General features: G+C 40.3%; 1 protein-coding gene across 3 annotated transcripts; it reads left to right on the forward strand.

The window, feature by feature from the left end:
• On the forward strand, nt 1-15370 carry LOC103701338 (protein CELLULOSE SYNTHASE INTERACTIVE 3). 3 transcript variants are annotated; one of them, XM_008783364.2, is made up of 9 exons: nt 1-288; nt 482-540; nt 614-747; nt 977-1101; nt 1314-4377; nt 6364-8908; nt 13853-14307; nt 14490-14606; nt 14697-15370. In XM_008783364.2, the coding sequence occupies exons 4-9, from the start codon at nt 1028-1030 to the stop codon at nt 14856-14858; spliced, it is 6417 nt and encodes a 2138-aa protein (XP_008781586.2). In that variant the 5' UTR covers nt 1-288; nt 482-540; nt 614-747; nt 977-1027; the 3' UTR covers nt 14859-15370. The 3 variants fall into 3 exon arrangements, with proteins under 3 accessions (XP_008781586.2, XP_008781587.2, XP_008781585.2); XM_008783365.2 differs by having other exon boundaries at nt 984-1101; XM_008783363.2 differs by having other exon boundaries at nt 482-747.
• The last annotated feature ends 4933 nt before the right edge of the window (nt 15371-20303 follow it).

Raw genomic sequence — 20303 nt, forward strand, 5'->3', positions numbered from 1 at the left:
ACTTCAACACTCCTTCCTCTCTCGCCCCTCCTCACCCCCACCCCTCTAAGGAAGCAGGACGCCCGTTTTCTTCTCTCCCAGTCTCCAACGAAAACAACGGCGAAGAGCGAAAAGAGAAAAGCGAAAGAGACTTCTCCGCCCGCCAACGGAAAACCTCCGCCTCTCTCGCCGCCATTTCCTACGTTGCGGGCGGCAATTGGTACGGGACCCCGTCGGCGGTGACCGGACCGCCCCCAAAGAAAACCTCTCGCCTTCCCCCCCTCCTGCTCGACGATTCGGATTCTTGAGGTGAGTCTACTCGGTTCCACTGCCAATGCTATCAGATTTCTTGGGACAGAATTCAATATATCCTCCGTTTCTCGATCTTTTTCACTCTTCTTTCGGTTGAATCATTAATTAATTCGAATTTTTAATGCATTACCTTCTGTGGGGATTTTACCCTTATTTTGCGGTTCTCTTTTCCGTTTCTTCGGATTGCAAGGATCGGAGGCTTGACCCAGCTGAAGAGAGGGTTCAATTCGAGATCTTTGGCGAGATCTTGTGGGTATTCTTCTCTAATTGGGCTAGCATTGTTGGAAAGAAGGGGAGATCTTATGCGTTTCTTGCGTTCTAGGTCGTTGCAGCCGATCTATTTGACTGAAGTTGGGACTTTTCTGGTCTGATCCGCGAGCTGCCTCCTCCGTTGGGCGTAGGAGGAGGAGAGGAGAAAGAATTTTTGAACGGCGTGGTTTCTAGAGTGAGCTCTAGGTAATGATTCTTTCTGCCTTGCTGTCATTTAAAGAATGTTTACATTTTTTTTCCTTGCTGTTGTTGCGTTTTATGTCATGGGTCTCTGATTTGGGGACTTAGATCTGTGGTTCTTGTGCCGCAATCTTTCCCTACTTTCTAATTATTGCTAGAATTGGGGTCATGGGACTGATGATTCGGTACTCTTTTTCGGATTTCCAGTTTCTGAGTGAATGACTTGCTTTGTTAGTGTGTAGAATTCGCCCAAAGAGGCAACTTGGGGAGGTGACAGCCAGTACTCATGCTGAAGTCTCGCTCACCAGAGCCTCAAGCACCCGCTTCTCCTACATCTTCTACATCATCATCTGAATCTCGGTACTAAAAATAGAAAAGAAGAATTCAATTTTATCAAAATGATTAACATTCTTTTGAATTAGTTTGATTTTGGACAAGAACTATTCCTAACAAATATTGTCATGCTGAATTTCATTTTTCGTGACTTGGGTCAAACTTGATAGAAATTGAGGTATTCTTGGAGTTTAAAGATATCCATAATGTAATTTCCAATTGATTTTTTTCCCTTTTAGAGAATCTAATGGAGGAGAAGCGATGGATGACTCTGAATGCACCATGGACATGGTGGCTCGCTTCTTGGAGCAGCTTCATGCAAACATGTCTTCTCCATCCGAGAAAGAGCTGATAACTGCACGGCTGCTTGCAATTGCCAGATCGCGAAAGGAGGCGAGGACTTTGATAGGTACCCATTCCCAGGCCATGCCACTTTTCATCTCCATTCTTAGAAGTGGAACACCGACTGCAAAAGTGAATGTGGCTGCAACCCTCAGTGCTCTCTGCAAGGAAGAAGATCTACGAGTTAAGGTCCTTCTGGGAGGTTGCATACCACCATTACTCTCTCTTCTGAAGTCCAAATCTTCTGGGTCGAAGAAGGCTGCGGCTGAAGCCATCTTCGAAGTTTCCTCTGGTGGGCTTTCCGATGATCACATTGGCATGAAAATATTTGTTACTGAGGGTGTAGTGCCAACCCTTTGGGACCTGCTCAACCCTAAGATTAAGCAAGACAGGGTGGTTGAGGGTTTTGTGACTGGGGCCCTGAGGAATCTTTGTGGTGACAAGGATGGGTATTGGAGGGCCACGCTTGAGGCTGGGGGGGTGGAGATTATCACAGGCCTTCTTTCATCAGACAACACCACTGCCCAATCAAATGCCGCTTCCCTTTTGGCCCGGTTGATCTCAGCCTTTGTTGATAGTGTTCCTAAAGTCATAGATGCTGGAGCTGTTAAAGTGCTCCTCCACCTTCTAAGTCGGGATAATGATATTTCTGTCCGAGCTAGTGCTGCTGATGCTTTAGAGGCCCTTTCATCCAAGTCCACCATGGCTAAGAAAGCTGTGGTGGATGCTGGTGGCCTTCCATTTCTCATTGGTGCAGTGGTAGCTCCTTCCAAGGAGTGCATGCAAGGAGAGTCTGGTCATGCTCTACAGGGACATGCGGTTCATGCTTTGGCAAATATTTGTGGTGGTATGTCTTCTCTAATACTTTACCTTGGAGAACTCTCCCAAGCTCCTCGCTTGGCTGCTCCAGTTGCTGATATAATTGGAGCACTAGCATATTCCCTGATGGTTTTTGAGGGCAATGAAGAAAAGATATTTGACCCAGCTCTGATCGAAGATATCTTAATAACAATACTAAAGCCTCGTGACAATAAATTGGTCCAGGACCGCATTCTTGAGGCTCTTGCCAGCCTCTGTGGCAATGCTTGTTTCTCCAATTTGCTTGATCATTCCGATGCAAAGAAGGTACTCATTGGGTTGATAACTATGGCTTCTGCTGATGCTCAGGAACATCTTATCCTTTCCTTAACGAGCTTATGCTGTGGTGGTATTGGACTATGGGAAGCTCTTGGGAAGAGAGAGGGCATTCAGTTGCTGATATCATTTCTTGGGCTTTCTAGTGAGCAGCATCAGGAGTACGCAGTTGCTTTGCTGGGAATTTTGACAGACCAAGTAGAAGACAGCAAGTGGGCTATTACAGCTGCTGGGGGCATCCCTCCATTGGTGCAGTTATTGGAAACAGGGTCACAAAAAGCAAGGGAACATGCAGCTCACGTGCTATGGAACTTGTGCTGTCACAGCGATGACATTCGTGCATGTGTCGAGAGTGCTGGGGCTGTCCCAGCGCTATTATGGCTTCTGAAGAGTGGTGGCCCAAAAGGGCAAGAAGCTTCATCTAAGGCACTCAGGAAGCTAATACATTATGCCGATTCTGCTACCATCAATCAGTTGTTGGCCTTGCTCCTAAGTGACTCTCTCAGTTCTAAGTCCCATGCTATTACAGTCCTGGGTCATGTGCTAACTATGGCTTCCCATAAAGACTTGGTGCAGAAGGGTGCTCCAGCTAATAAAGGACTTAAGTCTCTTGTCCAAGTTCTCAACTCATCAAATGAAGAAACTCAAGAGTGTGCCGCTTCTGTTCTAGCCGATCTATTTAGTACCCGACCGGATATCTGTGACAGTCTTGCTACTGATGAGATTGTCCATCCATGTATGAAGCTCTTGACCAGCAAAACTCAAGTTGTTGCAACACAATCAGCTCGGGCTTTGGGTGCATTGTCCCGTCCAACTAAGGCTAAAACTACAAATAGGATGTCTTACATAGCAGAGGGTGATGTTAAGCCTCTTATTAAGATGGCAAAAACATCACCGATTGATGCTGCTGAAACTGCAATAGCTGCTTTGGCAAATCTTCTCTCAGACCCGCAGATTGCTGGAGAAGCTCTAGAAGAAGATGTTATCTCAGCACTGACAAGAGTGCTAGGAGAAGGTACATTGGAAGGCAAGAAAAATGCTTCACGCGCTCTTTATCAGTTACTGAACCACTTCCCAGTTGGTGATGTGCTTACTGAAAACTCTCAATATCGTTTTTTAGTTTGTGCACTTGCTGATTCCTTAGCTGCTATGGACATGGAAGGCATTAATTCCTCAGATTCACTGGATGCACTGTCTTTGCTGGCTAGCACAAAGGATAATGTGAACTTCACCTATCCCCCTTGGGCTGCCCTTGCTGAAGTTCCAGCAAGTTTGGAGCCTTTGGTTCAATGCCTGGCTGTTGGGCTTCCTCCTGTGCAAGATAAGGAAATTGAAATCCTCTCAAGGCTCTGCAGGGACCAACCTGTTGTACTTGCTGATCTCTTAGTAGGAAGGCCAGGGTGCATAGCCTCCCTTGCTGATAGAGTTATGAAGTCGTCTAGTATGGAAGTGAGAATTGGCGGGGCAGCACTTCTGATATGTGCTATGAAGGAGTACAGGCAACAGTCATTAGATGCGCTTGAAGAATCAGGACTTTTAGATAAGCTCATCTATGTGCTAGTCGATATGTTGAAATATCACTCCAATTTCATCTCCCTAGAAATTGAAGTCCGAACAACTAGAAGTTATATGGAAAGAAATGTATTTCATCATGACGGGGATGAATTTGAGGTTCCTGATCCAGCAACTATATTGGGAGGAACGGTTGCTTTGTGGTTGCTTGCAATTATTTCTTCTTCCCATGCTAAGAGTAAACTTACTCTCATGGAGGCTGGTGGTATTGAGGTTCTCTCAGATAAGCTTGCAAGTTACACTGCTAATCCACAGGTTCCACACAAACTCTTTTTTCTTTTTTCCTTCTCCGTGTGCGTGCGTGCGCATGTTTGTTTGCCGATAAGCTTGTCCAGTACCTATTTTGTTGTGTCAATAACTTTTTATCATAGTTCCCTCTAACCTTATTTGACCACGAGTCTAAGGTTCACGATGTGAAACTGATAGCAATAACTAATAACTGGTAGCATATATTGTGTTCTTTGTTCTTTATATTTATAGTCAGATGCATGTTATGAGCAATTTCAGTCTAGGTCATCTTATTTTCAACTGCTTATCCGTCATTTTACATTAAATAAGAGATGCACTACATATACCTTGAGAATGACAAGTGGTCTGAATTTTGGGGTTATGTCAAAGCAAAAATATGCCAAGTCTGATTCGCAGATCAAGCAGGAAAATGCTGTGAGAAATATGTTTGTTAAAATCTGTATAGGAGTTGCAGCCAGAGGAAAATCATGGTGAAGAACCAAGATGGCAAGGGCATGCACATGAAGATATAAGGAAGCCCCAAGGAGTAGGTTCAAATTTATAGAAAAGGCTGTGGAAAGAGGGAATAACATAAGAATTAATATGGTTGGAAGATGCAGAAAAAAATTATGGATTCTAATATCTAAAATTGATAGTTGGGCTAAGGTTTGTTATTAATGGCAATAATTTTATGGTTACTGAGTTGTTGAGATTTGTGCAAAGCAATGGCTATGTTAAGTGGATGATTACTTAGGGAAAAAAATCAGATATGACTAAAATGCAAGGTATGCAATCTTAGTATCGGACCTTGGACAAGTACCCAGTGCCTCTTGGTATAGTGTCAGTATGCTTGTATTGATATTCGATAAACCCTCCCCCCTCAAAAACTGCATACTGGTTCGGCACCATTGAACCATTATGGTACAGTATTCCCTGTATGACTGGTATGGCATACCATGTCTATATGTATATAGATGCACACATGCTTGTCTTGATTCAAGTGTTCAGACCCAAAGTGAGATAGAATTGATTATGTTGGTTTCCTGTTAAACTTCTTTGACATGCTCAATCACTACGAATTGATGGCTTTGTTTTTTAGTTACCGTGTTTTCTTGGTCAGAGAAGTAGAATCACCACGACATTGCTCAGCACCATGTTTATGTATATATGTATATGTACACACACAGATATATATAAAAAGAAAAGGATGAAGCTTTTAAATTTTTCACAACTGATCTAACCCAGTATGTAATTGTACACACAAAGTTAATTGAACATGTTACATGTTTTTAAAAGGGTTCTATTGCAATGTACCAAGAAAGAAAAATGATGACCTTGTTCTCCAATTTCCCTTATGTTTGATCATGCTGTGAATGATGCTTGCAGCCTATGAGTCTCTGATGAAAATGTCATCTTCAGAACTGTCTTATCCATTCCTAGAGTCAAAATTTTACCTTCTTTTCATGTATTACATAACAACTGAAGAAATGTTCTTTTTTCCTTTCTCTTTTTTGAAAAGCACTTTTTTCCTCTTTATAAGTTAACAAAAGCAAACTTCACTACTTTCAATGCTGAAACTGCTGGAGGCTGCAGAAAAGAAAAGTTTGAAGTTTGAACTGTTTCAGGTGCCATAACTTGATAATAGTTTTTGCAGCAGAAATAGCAGAATTTGAGATGACCAAGTTTTCTTTACTAAGAAGATATCCCTTTACTTGTTTGGACAATTTTTTTGAGACCATCTTGCTATGTTTTTACAAAAATTAATAGATGACGAGAATATTTCTTTTATGAGAGTTGTATAATCAATAAGTGATTCTCTCTACTTTAAAACCTTGACTGATAACTAAACAAAACAAATCTGAATGTTGTCAAGTTTGCAGCTATATGTGGTTCATGTTCAAGCTCCAACAAGCTTGTAAGTCTTTTGTTTGCTTGAGTAGTATCTAATTTAAATGTATCATTTGTGTATTCATCTAGATTGGTCTTGCTATTGTAAACATTCTTCATTTTCAGGCAGAGTACATAGATACAGAGGGCATATGGACCAGTGCCCTTCTCTTGGCTATTTTGTTCCAGGATGAAATGGTGGTTCAATCTTCAGCCACCATGCGGGTAATTCCATCTCTTGCTTTCTTGCTGAAGTCTGATGAAGTTGCTGACAAATACTTTGCTGCTCAAGCCATGGCTAGTCTTGTTTGTACTGAAAGTAAAGGGATACGGCTTGCTATTGCAAATTCTGGTGCTGTTGGAGGTGCAATAACTTTGATTGGACATGTAGAATCTGATATGCCAAACCTTGTTGCTTTGTCTAAAGAATTTGATTTGGAGAATAACCCCGGTCAAGTTGTTTTGAAGCATCTCTTCGAGATAGAAGATGTGAGAAACGGTGCAGCTGCACGCAAGTCCATACCCTTATTAGTTGACCTTTTGAGACCAATGCCAGATAGACCAGGTGCACCTCCAATTGCTGTTCACCTTCTGACTCAAATAGCAGAAGGAAATGAGGCAAACAAACTGGCGATGGCTGAAGCTGGGGCCCTGGAAGCTTTAACTAAATATCTCTCTTTGAGTCCTCAAGACTCAACTGAAACTACTATAACTGATCTTTTGGCAATCTTGTACAGCAACTCTGACCTTCTTCACCATGAAGCTTCATTAAGCACTTTGAATCAGCTCATAGCTGTTCTATGTTTGGGCTCAAGAAATGCTAGATTTAGTGCTGCGAGGACTTTGCAGGAACTTTTTGACGCAGAAAATATCAGAGATACTGAAATGGCCAGGCAAGCTATTCAACCACTAGTTGACATGCTTGATGCTGGATCTGAGAGGGAGCAACAGGCTGCACTCGTTGCATTGATCAAACTGACTGCTGGAAATGTTTCCAAGGCATCAGCATTGACTGATGCTGATAGTAATCCACTCGATAGTCTTCACAGAATTTTGTCAGCCAGCTCATCCTTGGAACTCAAGAAAAATGCCGCTGACCTCTGCTATGTTTTATTTGGGAACTCAAGTGTACGTGCAATGCCAATTGTGTCAGAATGTATACAGCCCTTAATATCACTAATGATGTCAGACTCAATTGTGGTGGTTGAATCTGGTGTCCGAGCTCTTGAGAGATTGCTGGATGATGAACACCATGCAGATATTGCAGCAACAAATGAAGTTGTGGATCTTCTTGTTAGATTTATTTCTGGGATGAATTATCAACTCTCAGAGGCAAGTATAAGTGCTCTTATAAAATTGGGAAAAGACCGGCCTCAATGCAAGCTGGACATGGTTAAAGCTGGAATTATCGACAGTTCACTTGAGATGATCCTCGATGCACCTAGTTCAGTTAGTTCTTCAATTGCAGAGTTGCTTCGCATTCTAACGAATAACAGTGGTATTGCTAAAAGCTCAGCCGCCGCAAGAATGGTAGAACCTCTTTTTTTGGTTTTACAACGTCCAGATTTTACCATGTGGGGACAACACAGTGCCTTGCAAGCACTTGTAAATATTCTGGAGAAGCCACAAAGCCTCGCAACTTTGAGATTAACTCCGAGTCAAGTAATTGAGCCTTTGATATCATTTTTGGAGTCCCCATCCCAAGCCATCCAGCAGCTTGGCACTGAATTACTGTCTCATCTTCTGGAACAGGAACATTTCCAGCAGGATATTACTACAAAAAATGCAGTGGTTCCTCTTGTACAGCTTGCTGGAATTGGAATTTTGAGCTTACAGCAAACAGCGATTAAAGCACTAGAGAGTATTTCTGTTAGCTGGCCCAAAGCTGTAGCAGATGCTGGGGGCATCTTTGAGCTTTCCAAAGTCATTGTCCAGGATGATCCCCAACCAAGTCATGCATTATGGGAGTCAGCAGCACTAGTTTTATCAAATGTCCTCCAAGCTAATCCTGAATACTACTTCAAAGTTTCATTATTAGTGCTTGTGAGGTTGTTGCACTCAACAATGAAGAGTACCGTCACAGTAGCTCTCAGTGCCCTCATTGTTCAGGAGAGAAATAATGCTTCAAGTGCTGTATTGATGGCTGAGGCTGGTGCCATAGATGCGCTGTTAGAGCTTCTAAGATCTCATCAATGTGAAGAAGCTGCTGGTAGACTGCTAGAAGCATTATTTAACAATGTGAGAGTGCGAGAAATGAAAGTTTCCAAATATGCAATAGCTCCTCTTTCCCAATATCTGTTGGATCCACAAACTAGATCACAGCCTGCGAAGTTTATGGCAACTCTTGCATTGGGTGATCTTTTCCAGCATGATGTACTTGCTAGAGCTAGTGACTCCGTATCTGCATGCCGTGCACTAATTAGCCTGCTGGAAGACCAGCCAACAGAAGAGATGAGAATGGTAGCAATTTGTGCCTTGCAAAGCTTGGTTATGCATAGTAGGACAAATAGGCGTGCAGTAGCGGAGGCCGGGGGGATATTGGTAGTACAGGAACTGCTGCTGTCATCAAATACTGAAGTTGCTGCACAGGCTGCATTGTTGATCAAATATTTATTCTCAAATCATACACTCCAAGAATATGTTTCAAACGAGCTCATTAGATCTCTGACTGGTAAGTCATTATTTATAATAACTCAGTGATACAGTCAGACATCTTATTTCCAGATTGTTGCTGTGTTTTCAGATAAATTTTACCTTTACCTGCTACTCACATCCGTAACAAAGACGTTTTTTTGGCTAGGAGTAACAAAGAAGTTTTAACCCATCTATTTTGTGTTGCCTCTTTGAATTCTTTCTCAAATTTTGATCCTAATCATATGTGGATCACACCCCTTGCTGCAGCCTTAAAATCACTCTTAGTTGCGTATGACCATGCCACTATAGTTTTTTCTTTGTCAATTTAACATCATTTAAGGCTATTTCATGTTCATCATTTTTGTATACTTGATTTTATTACACCTTTTTCTTTAGCAGTCCTACTGTAATAACTCTCAGTCTATGCTTCTATGCCATCTTAGTTGAATGCTTTTGTTCATACAAAGGCAACATTATCATTTTCAAATAAATCTCCTTGATGTTTCACTAGCACGTGCAATAAAATGCTTAAAACAATATTCACCCTTTATTTATCCTCATTAATTTCTGCTATTCTTTTGGATTGCAAACCTAAATAGGGAAAACATTCTTTAGATTATATTTGAGTTATCAATGTTAATAATCTCAAAAAAGGAACATTTTCTCAATAAATATCTAAGTGCAAAATTTATTTGTACAAGCTGATATATTTAATGAAGTAATAAGTTTTCACTTTTACTAACATTAGTTTCTCATTTCACGATGACAACATATTTTAGGGATTTTGATGTATTGATCCTTTTTGATAGCCTAGTTCCATACTAGTCCCTCGTTTATCGATAAAGATAAGTGAATCATGCTATCTGGTGAATAGGATGAGATAGTCCTCGCCTTTCAGCCATCACTGAACTCTATTAGCCTCTTTTCTCTAAATGACCATCTTACCCTTAAAATCATAGATTCACGGAAGAACCCCTGAAGTCTGCTGGGTAGTAATCTCCTCCTCTCCACTCCGTTTGCCCTCACATCCGCCCATGGTGCTGGGAAATTGAGATGCCAACCATAGCCCCCATCCGGACCGCTTCGAAGGCTTTGCTGTCCCGTTACTTCTTGAATAGAAAGACCAGCACCAATTGCGATCCAGCATCTTTCTTCCACCCAAGCCGTAATTTCTTTTGTTTGTCATTAACAAGATTGATGTTAGGCTTGGAGTTCTTCCTACAACATTCAATCAGTTTTGTCAAATTTTAAAACCAAGTCAGTAGGCAGCACAGCTAGTAGCTTTATAACTCTGACAGTGGAGTTTTCTTTCAAGTGATCTGGAAGAGCTTGTAACAATTAGTCCATCCAAGAGATGTCATGTAATGATCAAAAATTAGAATTATATAATACACACACATACGCGCGCGCGCACACACATGGTAACATTCAACTTCTTCTTGTAATTTGCCTAGGTAGCAGATGAGGCTAATTTATGACCTTGATTACATGTAAAGCAAATGAACTAGCTAGTTGCATATGCAATATGGAGAGGAACCTACTATGTGTAATGTATCCCATTGTGCATTTAGATATATGATTAAGTGCACAAACAAGTATAATCAATTGTTGGGACACTCCCACCAAATTGTTTGAGGCTTACAATGATTTTCCTTGGTAATTTGATGGCATCATCATATTTTTACTGTTCCACACAAGTTTATCTGTGTTGTAGGTGCTGGCTTCTCCATATGAAAACTATGAGCATGTAGAAAGTCTTTTCCAATTTAAGGGGCATCAGATTAGTTTGTATGATGCAACATTAGAGCACATCTTCTGAAATCCTTTTTAACTAGTACTTGTTCGAAAGCCACATAAGCACTAACTGCAGATAGGCATGTTCATAAGTTTCCCTAAGATGGCAAAACATCAGTTCCACTTCTCCAGAAAAATTGAAAGCAAAGAACCTACCTGTATGGTTCCCAGGTTACATGAGATCATTTTGCCATATAGAATTTAGAAAGACTACTGGCTCTCATAGTATACAAGAATTCTGGTATTTGGTTCCTGTGATCTTATAAGAGGCCATGTGAGTAAAGAGGCATGGCAGGTGCCTTAAAGATGGCCAGGATGGGAGTGACAGCAGGTGCCCTGGTTCTAGTATGGCAGGTGATTGTGACGGTGGATGGAGGACGGATGATGGCCTGAGTGAAGAGATAAGAAGCTAGAGAAGTCAGGAGTAGAAGCGAGAAGCATGAAGTCCTTTGGAGTGTGTAACTAAAAAAGGACAAGATGGTCATTTAAAATAAAAAAGCCAATGGAGTTTATCATTAACTCAACAGGAGGGTTAATCTTATACCATTCACCAAAGTAGGAGGGTTAACCTGTCTTTATCTGCAAAAGTGGGATTATTCTGGAATTGGACTTTCAAAAGGGACAAATATGTCAAAATCCCTAACTTTTTAATTGTTAGAAGATATATAAAAGGTCAGACTATTGACAATCACCTTTTAGTTTCACTGGGTTTTTTTATTCATGCATAATGCTGAATTCTTAAGAGTTAATACTTTACATATACTATATTTGTAAATTATGTATATCAATAGTTTGTCTCAAGGTTCTCCATCTCGATATCGGACTCCGTACCGGTGCCGTACTAGTACTATGTCGGTATGGTACGGATCTTTTCAGTGTACCGAGTGTCGGTATGCTGCCCATATCGAGTACCGATACCAAACTGGTACAGTATAGTATGCTCTGTACTGTCTGGTTCAGGCTGGTACGGCGAACCATACTTTGTCTACATAGATACACCACTGCATATGTATTATCTGATAATATTGTTTTCTGCTACTTATTGCATTGTTCTAACTCTCCAACTTTTGCTCGTTAAGGTTAGGGTATTAATATAAGGAATCAGTTCTTAGGTTTATTTTAAAAATATTTAATATTCTTTGCATAGTTTCACCATTGAATGAGATCACTCTAATAGGCTTTAGAAACAATTTGCTTATTGGACCATCATTGTCAAAGCATTATTGAAACCAACCAATGTTCGTTAGGCCACAATCATTGATTGCACTTTGGAATCACTAGACCACAATCTAATGCATCACTTTTTTAATCGATAAGGTTCTATATTTAGTTGCCTACAGTATGTGCATTTCTAATTTTTTCTTCATTATCATGCTTATAAATAGCTCTTTTGTTATCTAGTGGCAATCTAACATCTAAACAAATAGATTGCCTAGTGGCAATCTAGCATCTAAACAAATAGATTGCCAAGTGTAAGGCGCTTCACATCTAATAAACTCCGACTCCATGCCTTGGTCCCCTTCAAGTAGTAAGGGGCCCTATCAATTGGACGCATGTTTGCTATGCTAAAATGCATGGTACGCCGTACCGGCTCGAATGGTATGGTATGGAGCGTACCGTACCATACCGGTACCTGGTACAGATGGTGTACTGACACTCGGTACGCCAAAAAAAATTCATGCCGTACTGTATTGATACTGTGCTATTGTGGCACCGGTACGGAGTCTAATACCGATATGGCGAACCTTGCTAAAATATATCATGGTGAAAAAAAGTAATACTTTTAAGTAATCCTCTCCTGGCTGCTAATTGGTTCATCCAAGAATTTCTAAGTCGTAAGCTACTACTGGGTTGATTTAAGGTTGATTAAGCCATATAATTTTGCTCAATCCTTGTGTGGAGACTTGCAATTGGAGCATCTGTTTTCTTATGGCTCTTTTTGGGAGTCTTATAACATATCAAAATATTAATTAAATTTATAAAAAAACCTAAAGAAAAATAAATCAATCCAAGAAAATAAATTAGACATCATTACAAAGAATATTATATTGCTGACGGCAGTCAAACATGAGGCTATCTTAGTACTATGAGATTTCAATTTTGGAATAATGAAAGTTATGTTGCGACTTTAATTCCCTCTAGATCTTTTTGGAGTGTATTGTTTTGGTGCTCCTAAATCATCTTAAAACTCAAGTCCCAAGTTAAGTTTAAAGTAAAATGCTTCCTTAATTTAAAGAAACAAAAAGCAAGAAATCAGTATAATATCCCATTAAACCCATAAGTTAGTTTCAGCTATAACTCTGAGACCAGCCCAGTTTTGGATTAGTTCTAGGCAACACTGAAACATTTTAGTGTTGGGTTTCATAGTTTCAGGAAAAGTTTCAAAGCATTACATTGTTTGCATGCAATGTCCTCCTACACTCCACACACTTCATTTGATGATTTCTGTCACCCATGTTGGATTACTGATGTGTTTGACCGGTTGGAAGACCTGGTTTGAGTTCCTCAAAACCAGGTAAAATCACAAACAGGCTCCTCTTTCCTAATTTAAGAATTTCCTTCTTGCCATTCTAACTGCTACTGCTGTCCATAGTTACCAGGTGATTTTCTTCTGATCTGGTGGTTTTCCTGCGATGGGGCCATTCTCTTGCTTTTTTTACCCTCGGATTTGATTATTGCTGATAAAATATTTCTTCTTACTATCTCTTGAGACAACTAAGCTTTAGTTTGAAATGGATCGTAGCCCCTTCACTATTACTGTGGTCTCAAGGGTGCTTGAGTTTCTATTATATTTCGTCCTCAGCTGCTTAAGTACACCATTATAATCAGCCATGAATCTATCATATTTCATAGAAGAGTAACATTAATAATTATACTGTCTGCTGGTCACTTCTCCCCATGGAATGATGCCTTTGTTGTTGAAATAAACTGCAATGAATCATTTTATTTGTTCTCTCTTTTTAGCAATTGGTATGCAGTCGTCACTTAACACTGTAATATTGGTGCATAAAAATAGAAATGCATGTTTTAGTGATATATACCATGAAAGTTCTATCTCAGACTGGTAAGCTAAAATTTATATGGTTGGCAGATTAATAATTTCTAGTTTCATAAATGAACCCTTTTTCAAACATTAGGAATAGCTATAATTTTTATAGCGTTGGTGCAATTGTTTGATTACTTGCAGCGGCCTTGGAGAAGGAGTTGTGGTCGACAGCTACCATTAATGAGGAAGTCTTGAGAACCATCTACGTGATATTTACCAACTTCAAAAAGCTCCGCACATCTGAAGCAGCCACCCTGTGCATTCCGCATTTGGTGGGTGCGTTGAAGTCTGGAAGTGAGACTGCTCAAGAGTCCGTGCTGGACACTCTTTGTTTATTAAAAGAATCATGGTCACAAATGAACGAAGATATTGCGAAGGCACAAGCCTTGATTGCTGCAGAAGCCATTCCTATACTGCAATTACTTATGAAAACCTGCCCACCGAGTTTCCATGAGAGAGCAGATAGTTTGCTACACTGCTTACCAGGATGCTTAACGGTGACCATCAAGCGTGGGAATAACTTGAAGCAGACTATGGGGAGCACAAATGCTTTCTGTCGGCTTAAAATAGGAAATGGTCCTCCAAGGCAAACCAAGGTAGGCTCCTAAGAAAATTTCGAAGCCCCCCCCCCCCCCCCCCCCCCCCCCCCCCCCCTTCCCCAATGCTCGCACGCACCAAAAAAAAAAAAGGAGAGTGACTGAAGTCAACATCTTTTAATTATTATTTCCATATAGCATGTTTCCCCTCTTCGATGCTAACAACTTGGACTATTATTTAGGTTGTGAACCATAGCACATGCCCGGAATGGAAGGAGGGTTTTACTTGGGCATTCGATGTTCCTCCAAAAGGACAGAAGCTATATATACTCTGCAAAAGCAAGAATACATTTGGAAAGGTATGCAAACATCCTATACTGGGTATGTTCTAGTGCTCAGACATGGTGATTTTTAATCTCACATACTGAAATATTTCATGCAAACTGCAGACAACTCTTGGGAGGGTCACCATTCAGATAGACAAAGTCGTGACTGAAGGAGTATACAGTGGATTTTTCAGCCTCAACCATGATGGTAACAGGGATGGGTCATCACGAACACTTGAAATTGAGATCATATGGTCTAATCGGACATCCAGTGATGGACTGTAAAGTAGTTTAGTGATGAGTTTAGGTGGCTATCTGCACATTAAGCAGCAAGGGCAGCAAAGGCTGTGTAGCTTCATACATGTATGTTTGTGAGCTCCAGTTTTGTAGCTATATTGAAATACAAGCTGTGCCGAGGAGGCGAGGAGACAGTAAGACATGGCCTACAAATTTTTAGAATCAACAAATTAGTATCTAGGCATGGTCGATAACCAGCATAGGAACTGGATAAGGCTAAGCTTGCTCGGTTAGAGAGTGAATCAGGGTTATGTTTGTCATGGCTGGGAGTTTGTACAGGTTTGTTATCTGCAATTACCTGGTGTTTGTGATCCTTTGAAAGGGGCATGAGAGTGGTGGGTTGGTGCTGCCTTTTTCTTAAGCATACGAGGGGGAGCACCACCATTACTCTGTTTCTGTGTTCATTGAACAGATGTTACCCGTGATGCATGAAAGAATGCTCTTTTATATGAAAGCGCCACTGGAAACGAGAAAATATCTCAATTCTATATGTCCCTTCAGCCAAGAGTTTATGCATGTCTACTTTGTTTTCATTATAGAACATAGATTTGCTCGTGGAAAATTGTTTCAATGTTAGCTGATCTGTTGGGGGTTAACTTCTATGGAGGAGCCTGGAAAACCTCCTTGAGGTTGAGATGAACTGTGTTTAATTGATGACATCTGCCCGCATTCTGAAGATGCGCATTCTTTTTTTTTTTTTCCTTTTGGTGCAACGGTTGCTCACGCTATTTTAGCATAAATGTAACCAATAGAATCAAGAAAAAGACAATGACTCAAAACTGGGAGAACAACTCCCTGCTCTGTCCAATGGACCTCTCCTGAGTGCTGGGCAGCATAAGCGGCAACCCAATCGACGGCCCAGTTCGTCTTCTGGTATACGTGCACAGCCCGAAAGATGCTGCAGCCTTCTACCATCTGTCGGAGATTGCAAAGCAAGGGGTTACCATCCCCCCTCCTTCCCTTCTGAATCCAATCGATCACCATCGTGGAGTCCCCCTCGAGAAGAATGCACTCCGCCTCCAACACCTCCCTCGCATAGGAGATGCCTTTCCAGGCCGCCCTGAGTTTTGCCCCAACCACTGACAAACCGGCGATGCTCCGCCTTACGGCAGCTATCAATCTAGAGTTATGGCTTCGAATCACAAAGGCAATACCTGCTCTGTTTCCATCACTAGATACACTACCATCAAAATTCACTTTAAGATGGGTTGGAGGCTGTCCTGGGCGCTGTAGTAGCATGAAGGGAGTCCCAGATGTCCTTGGCCAACCCAGAGGAAACAAACGTAGTAACTCTGGTGATCTCTGCTGCCTGAAAGAGTACACGCTCCACAATACACCTCGGAGACGTCCCCTTACCTTCGAAGACTCGGCATTCCTATCCAGCCATGTATGATATGCTACATACACACAAACAACACCCCACTCAGTCATCCTCGGGTTGCGCAGGGTCACCCGCATCTGTCTTAGAAAATCATCAACCGAATGGAAAGCCCGAGCCGGTGGACTCAGGACCCGTCTCCATATCTGTGCTGCCCGTGAGCACCCAAACAAAGCATGACTAATGGACTCCTCCATGTTAGGGCATCTATTGCAGCTTGGTGCAATCCTGACGCCCCTCCCAGCCAAGACGCTCCTAGTCGGTAAGCACCCCCAAGCGACCTTCCACAAGAACAAGACCATCCGGGGATGAAGACACATCCGCCAAATCCATCTGCCCTCCATCTACCGAGTAGCTCCCCTTCCTAACACCTCCTGTAAGTCCACAGCCCGCATTGTGGGCATTCTTCTCTGGTGATTGGCATGAAGTTAATAGAAAGCCTTCAAATCAATGCCTATGCAGCAAGTTACAAAAATATTCTGCTGTCATCCTGAGTCATTCCCCTCCATCTCTAAACTAGAGGTCTCGTCTCAGAATTAGGTACCATGATTCCAACCTTAAAACTTTTTGGTTTCACTGGGTGCTGGTTTGATGCCAAATCAAGTCACTTTTGGCCCATGGCTTTCCCATTCGCATCCCTAACTGGTTGGACAAGGAGGAAAAAACACCCTAGAACTGATTCATCCGAAGGGTAAGGAAATATGTTGTCCACTCCATTCACTGCGGAGGTCCAATGCAATCACCTGTTGCATGATTTATGTTCTCCACGAGGCCCAGTCCGGTCTGATATGTGAGACATGGCTTTCCTCTTTCCTTTCCAGTTCCGGCTGTAACTTACTATATTTGGTTCTGGGAAACGGACCTAGCCATGTGCTGCGTACATGGTTCTTTTTAAGAAACGCAATCTATGGAAAGCTTTCGTCTCATGAATCATGATCGTCTGGCATGAGATGTGATAAATATACAGAAATGTTAACGAATATCGTGATGTTATCGGCTAAGATCATTGCCCTTATTTTAGTTTAACCAAAAAAATCGTGCAGTTCAGCAAGTTGAAAAAGAACAGTTTATTTACAGAAAGGAAGTGAAATTCATGGTTTCACACACTAACTCAAGTAGTTGGAATGTTAAATTACTTGCAGTAGATGGATCATTAATGGAAAAACTGTCATAACAAGAATGAAACTCTTTATATGTATATGTGTATGTCCTTATAGTTATCGATAGATGTAAAATATAAAGAATATAATAAATTATAATAGATATGATCTAATTTCTGTTGGACATTAAACAATAAACTTTAATGATGGTCAAGCACATCAATACTAATAGGATTGATCACTAATGAGGACTGAGTACAAAAACGCTAGTGTCTACGTGATGAATGGAGAACTTTGCACAAGCTCTGTCGTGTGTGTGTGCGCGCTAATGAGGACTGAGTACAAAAACGCTAGTGTCTACGTGATGAATGGAAAACTTTGCACAAGCTCTGTCGTGCGTGTGTGTGTGTGTGTGTGTGTGTGTGTGTGTGTGTGTGTGTGTGTGTGTGTGTGTGTGTGTGTGTGTGTGTGAGACAATTAAGCATTGTCATAGCTATTAGGGGTAGGTAAAATATACCATCATCCAAATAAATGCATGAGAGCATATGTCGTTCATGTATTCATCTCCTGTCAATCATGCATGGGCCTCCTTGCTCGTCCGTGGATGGCAGTGATGATAAAATGATAGTTTGACATTGTTAATATCTGCATGCTTGTATGCATGTTATATAAGAATTTTAGCAGGCTTTCTGCGTTCCGGTAAGGAGTTATATTTATGTCACTGCAAAGTTTTTCCACAAATGATCTCTCTACCGTAACTCAACACAAACCATATGTAGGAATTTTAGCAGGCTTTCTATGTTCCGATGAGGAGTTATATTTATGTCACAACATATTAAGTTTTTCCACAAATGATCTCTCTACTATATGTAACTGAACACAAACCATGTGGGGGGTCTTTGCATTTGAGGCATACCTTTTCTTTTATAAACAATTCTTTTTTAAGTACACAAAATTGTAAAACTGAAATCTGATCGGATAATAGTATGTTCATATATGTATTTGTTTTGTTTGATAAATACAAAAATGAATACGAATGTTAGTCGGATACAAAAATTCATATCTATATTTGTTTTAAACGGATGTAGATACAAATCGAAAATCGAAAGCATGAATATAAATACGGATATAAATCGAATAACTAAACTTTATGACCACAGAATCAAAGATAGTACTAAATGGATGATAAATCAGGTTAATAGCATATTAATGTGGTCATTTATTTATTTTTTAAAGTTCATGAGTGCTATATAAAATTAAATAGGGTTATAAATATAATCAGATATTCGAATATAGATCGGATAGTTATCTATCCATATCTATATCTTCTTTTTTTTTTGACGGATATAGATATAGATATGGATACGGATATGGATGTGGATATTAATCGGATGCTCAAAATATATCCATATCTGGATAGCTTTGGATACGAAACGGATCCGGACGGATATTATTCGATACACTTTCATCCCTACAAAATTGAGACCATACCGGTGAGACCATAACTATCAAGTAAGTGCTTCTCTTCATTGTATACATATGCAGAGTTTATTCGCCATATGGATACTGGCATTGACGTACCCAGTTATCATTAAAGTTTATTTCTTAATGTGCAATAGATATCAAGGATACTGGTACTAACGTGCTCGACTATCATTGAAGATCAATTTACAACAAAAATTTGTTTATTGAAGCCTTTTATTTATTATAATTTATTTCATTGTTATGTTATATCTTGGTAACGGTTGGAAAATGGAGAAAAAACCATATCCCACGTATCATGTGAGGTCGATACAAATGACAAAAGTTTGCATAGATTTTTATTCAGAATTGTATGTTTGCCATGTGAATGCCAATATTTATGATGTTGATGTTGATGACAGAAGTTTTTACTCAATCATCATTAAATTTCATTACTTAATGTGATTCAACTTGTGTAATATTCTTGATTCACTATGTGGAAGCCGGTATTGATGATGAGAGTTTCTGCAATTCGCCATGTGTATGCTTGTATTAATAACAAAAATTTCTACTTGGCCGGGGCTAATCCAACCAATCTTGCTTGCACGATGGAAAGAATCTATGGCTTTTCTATCTATCAAATTAAATTAGACAAAGGTGTACATTCATGAGCTCATGCTAAAGTTTAAATAAATTCATACCAATATCCCAGCCATGAAATTAAAAACATAAATCCAATAACCTAAACAAGATATCCAAATAAATATATTATTTAATGTGCAACAAAAATTTAACTCTTGAAATCTTATATTTATTATACATTTATTATATTATTATATTGCATTTAAAAATAATTTAAAAATTAAAAAAAAAGGTATTAATGATGAAAATTTCTGTATGAGAGCTTAGTTTGTGCAAAGTTTTTTGTACGTCCGACAATAATATTAACAACGGGACAAACTGATGACCTATTTCGATATCATATGGAACAAAATGAAGCGGAGGAAACTTGGAGGCCAAGCAGCCTACAGTATCCAAACCAGGTTCGATTGGGTAGTTTCCTTGTCAGCAGCTCACACGACTTCCGTAGTCCAAGTCAATAAACATTAAATTTTTACACCTTCTTGGAAGCAGCCCATGTTTGTGACAACGAATATTAACAAATAACAACGCCTTCCAACCAAAGCTCAGAACCAAGGCGATTGCCTTGCCTTTATGTGCACTTTAGTCTAATGGCAAAGCCTAGAATAAACTAAAGATAGGCCAAAGTTTGGAATAAAGACTCTTATGCCTTCCCCCATCCAATGCTAACCCTATCATTTTCCTCAAAGCAATTTCATTTCTAACACAAGCTAATTATAGCGACCTCCTGTCCTCGCTACACGTCACCTACTCGCCCATCACGCTTCTTGTACGCGGATTGACCGATCCTACGGTCGGGAATCGCCGATTCATTCCTGCGCAAAAGAGAAGCGACTAATTAGTAATAAAATG

Source organism: Phoenix dactylifera, chromosome 14 (genome assembly GCF_009389715.1).
Source record: "Phoenix dactylifera cultivar Barhee BC4 chromosome 14, palm_55x_up_171113_PBpolish2nd_filt_p, whole genome shotgun sequence".
Classification (NCBI taxonomy): domain Eukaryota; kingdom Viridiplantae; phylum Streptophyta; class Magnoliopsida; order Arecales; family Arecaceae; genus Phoenix; species Phoenix dactylifera.

Bases quoted from the DNA above. Each gene is read 5' to 3' on its own strand.
- LOC103701338 (XM_008783363.2), top strand. From the start codon at position 1,028: ATGCTGAAGTCTCGCTCACCAGAGCCTCAAGCACCCGCTTCTCCTACA. The intron at 8,909-13,852 runs GTAAGTCATTAT...GATTACTTGCAG, and splicing joins GCTCATTAGATCTCTGACTG to CGGCCTTGGAGAAGGAGTTG. The intron at 14,607-14,696 runs GTATGCAAACAT...TGCAAACTGCAG, and splicing joins GCAAGAATACATTTGGAAAG to ACAACTCTTGGGAGGGTCAC.